This window comes from Phasianus colchicus, chromosome 20 (assembly GCF_987193195.1).
Source record: "Phasianus colchicus chromosome 20, bPhaCol1.hap1.1, whole genome shotgun sequence".
Lineage (NCBI taxonomy): Eukaryota > Metazoa > Chordata > Aves > Galliformes > Phasianidae > Phasianus > Phasianus colchicus.
Genome location: NC_143455.1, coordinates 5,120,103 through 5,123,743, shown reverse-complemented (window position 1 = coordinate 5,123,743; position 3,641 = coordinate 5,120,103). Strand labels below are relative to the sequence as shown.

At 44.5% G+C, this 3,641-nt stretch overlaps 1 protein-coding gene across 3 annotated transcripts in view; it reads right to left on the bottom strand.

The window, feature by feature from the left end:
- Positions 1–453: 453 nt before the first annotated feature.
- Positions 454–3,641, bottom strand: part of RECQL5 (RecQ like helicase 5) — a 36,538-nt gene continuing 33,350 nt past the window's right edge. For 2 of the 3 annotated variants that reach the window (XM_031599020.2, XM_031599022.2), the window contains exons 17-20: positions 3,519–3,597; positions 2,403–2,654; positions 1,798–1,870; positions 454–1,678 (exon numbers count right to left, since the gene is read on the bottom strand). In XM_031599020.2, coding sequence (XP_031454880.2) covers positions 1,578–1,678; positions 1,798–1,870; positions 2,403–2,654; positions 3,519–3,597 — 505 coding nt within the window. In that variant the 3' untranslated portion in view covers positions 454–1,577. The remainder of the gene's footprint in view (positions 1,679–1,797; positions 1,871–2,402; positions 2,655–3,518; positions 3,598–3,641) is intronic. The other variant, XR_004167717.2, reaches the window with a different exon arrangement.

The window sequence follows — 3,641 nt, the reverse complement described above, 5'->3', positions numbered from 1 at the left end:
AAAAGCTCATGCAGCCAGGCAGCAGCTGAACTCTGTAGCACTGATCTTTGCAGATAGCAACTCCACTTAAGTGGCTGATAAAACAGGATTTTTAATAGGAAGGTGAAGCAGAGGCCAGCAGGCAACAGCTAAAAAAAATAGTTGTATCATTTATCAGTTTCTTGTAAACCCTTTCATCTTTCATCTGAGTAGAGCAAGCTGAAGATAAGTGACTTGAGATACACATTTCCAGGTTCTTCTCCTTCTGGTTCTGAGCTTGAAGTATCCTGCAGCTACCAGGGCAGGAGGTGTCTGCTGCTACACACTTCCCACCCATCCCATACCTCACCTTCATTCATCAGTTGCCTGTTCAGACAGAGTTTCTACATCTAAGTTCACAATCTTAATGTACCTGAGATACGATAAGTCAAAAAAATCTTTCAAGAGAAGTCCACAGCTGCTAGAACATTGTTTTATTGTTAGTTCCGCACATACCCTTCAGCACATAAAAATAATAATCCGTTGAGTACAGTGATTCAAAAGTCTGTTTCATGGCTTCTCAGGCTGCAGATTTCTCTAGCAGTACTAGTGCCTGAGGCCACCAGCCTCTGTAAGCATGGAAAAAAAGCAGAACCCAACTAAAACCCAACAGAAAGAACTTGTGCTAGGACATCAGGTTATTTCAAGCCCACTGATACCCTACAGTTCAGGTCTTTATATAAATATAGCAGCAGAGGCACCACAGTGTCAACCTGAGAGCCACAGCAGTACATTAACCAGTAGTAACAGCAGCATTGCCCTCTGTACTGCGGGCTGTGGGCGAGGCACAGGGAACAGATATGGCTTTAGGGATTACAAGCAAATGCTGGAAAAGCATTGGCAACCTTAATGCCACTGCTGGAGAGGTTAACACTGAGAGATCAACACCACTGAAGTTTAAAGGGCAGGCAGAACTAGACACTGTTAAAAAGAAATTAACTTAGGATTAAAACAAACAAAAAAAAAATCTGAATTTCTATACCTTCAGAAAGTCAGCATTGCCTGCAGGGTAAAAACAAAACACTCCCTTGCTGCCTTCCAAGGAAAAACGTTCCATCCAGAACTCAACCACCAAGTTCAGCATTAGCAGCCCTGAGAAAAAGCACGTGAACTCGTTTGTAGCATAAGGCTTCTATTGGTAACACTTAAATAAGGACTAAGAGATGGGGGAGCAAGGAGAGGAGCCATCCAAAACACAGTCCCGGCTGGAAAGCTTAATACCATCCCATACTGCTGCAGGGAACGCTGGTTGGAGGCACTGCAAAACATCTGAGGCAGCAGCCTCTAACCTACACAGGAGAAGGAGACATTGTGCCTCTTGGCAAGAGGTACTGTAGGGCCTTAGTTCCCTGGTTTTTGGAGAAACACTCCCTAAATTCACAGAAACTGGTTTCCTGGAAATGCGTGTTGCTAAGGTGACACTGTAGATAGAAGAGAGCAAAAATGCAGTGGGAAAAAGACTCACTTCTGCATTTTCTTGAAATGCTCCATGGCTAAATTCCTCAACATCGCCTGGTCCCACTGCTGGAAGAAGGAAGAGGGCCAGCAAGATGCAACGATCATCCCTCCAAGCAGTGCAGCTCCTGCCAGTCTGTTTCACTCTCACATCTGACTCGCGTTTTGAAAAACTCCTTAATGAGTCTCTGTGCTTCTTCCTTCACTGCAAGAGAAGAAGCACCCCCTTTGACATGATACTTAGACATGTGCCCCTGTTGCAGACATCACTTCATTGAGCATCCAAATAAACCTTAGCTGTGGTCTCAACAGCTGCCAACTCACCGGTCTTGCGAGCAGGATTCTGATCTTCAGTCAGTAAGTGAGACAGGTGCCGAGCAAAGCCCTTAAACAGGTCCTGCAGGGATGGGGAGGATAAAGAGCAGAAAGGAGACATTAATAATTTCACCAGACTTATTTCTGCATTTGTTCTGCCCTTAGCATAGACTAGGCTGTAGCACAAAGCATCCACAGACTTATACTGATGTATACTACAGGACTGCTACAAGCCTGCAAACTCACCTGACCCTGTGGTGCTGGAGGAGCACATGCACACACATGCTGCCTTGTAGAATACATCATGTAAACCAGACCAAAACTCAACTTCATCTGCTGCCACTCCATAGCAGGAGTTCCTAAAATCTTGCTAATGTTTAGTATGAAAACATGAGCAATAACAAGTGCAGAACTGACAAGATACCACTTTAAATTACACACAAATCCTTTCTTGCAAGAGAGGAATTGCTGCACCTAGCCACCAAAAGAGCACACACAAAGACATGATCTGGAATTGAAACGTAGTACCATTATCATATTTCCCTCCTCAGAGTCCCAGATCACTAGGGAGATACAGTCTCCTTCTGCTACAGAAGTTGTTGAGCTGTACCTACCTTGGAAGCAAATTTGCCACCCTTGTAGAACGGGGTCAAATATTTAACAACGATGTCTGCTGTCTCTTTGAGGGACACGCTTTTGGTCACAGGCTGTATAGCCTTGCTGGCTCCTTCTTTATCACTCTGCAGTAAGTTTGGATCAAAAGTCACCTTCTTCTTTGTCAGACCCACGCTTTTGCTTTCTGGCTGGGACAGAATAGAAGATTTTGCTGCTGTCCGCAGCCGCTTTGTTGCAGGACTTTCTGTATCCTGGAGATGGGACAGGAGAAAACCAAAGTCACTAAATTCCTGCATCAGTATTCTGAGAAAATGAATCTTTGCAGCATCCTGCAGGCTCTTCCTATGTGAATACCATGCAAGGAGTCTATGCAACTCCTTCTTGGGGACATCAAGCTCTGCAGACATAATATACTTTCTTAGACTGGCTTTGAAAACACCCTTTAAGGCTACTACCTATTTCTTTGTGCTCTTATTAAGGCAGTTAATTGCAAGACCCTGTTTCATACAAGAAAGGCTGGCAGGAAAAGATTCCCTGGGATGTTTGCTGAGATTACATCCCTCAGGAAGAATCAGCCTCTTCAGAAGTGCCACAGCCCTGTTCAACAACAAAAAAGCAAGAAGAAAACAGCACTGTTCATTACAGAAAGCTCCTAGGCAGTCCTGGATGCCAAAACAAGAAGCAGAAACCGACTGTCAAGAAAGGCTGTGTGCATGATTCACTTCTGAGTAGTCCCATGGGCCACTGAGATGTGGTTGTTCCCAAAACTTGACAAAGCAACTTTCTAAATATAGTTAGTTACAGATCTAGAAAGGGTGGAGAGTTTCATTCCAGGCAAGTTATCAGCAAAAGGTACAGTCACAGAAAAGATGAAACAAAGCAGAATGGAGCAGAAGCTTTCCACTGCAGTCTGAACTGCTGGCATTGGTTCTGGGGGCAGCAGGGTGACACCAATAGGCAGCTTATCAACGGTTTTCCTCTCTTCTGTAACTGTAGCTGGGCCATTCCAGGTAAATAATGCTAGGTGAAGATCAGACCAGGAACATCACTCCAAGTGAGAACTTTGGCACAAGGTGAGCAGAAATAGTCAAAATCAGCATACAATAAAGTCTTACCTCATCTGATCCTTGTCGCTTCCCACTCTGACCTTCCCCACCAACAGCTTGTTCAGTTTCTGTGACACTTTCGGCAACACTAATGGAAAGAGTGGAAAGAAGGACAATTTTCAGTGGCCATGA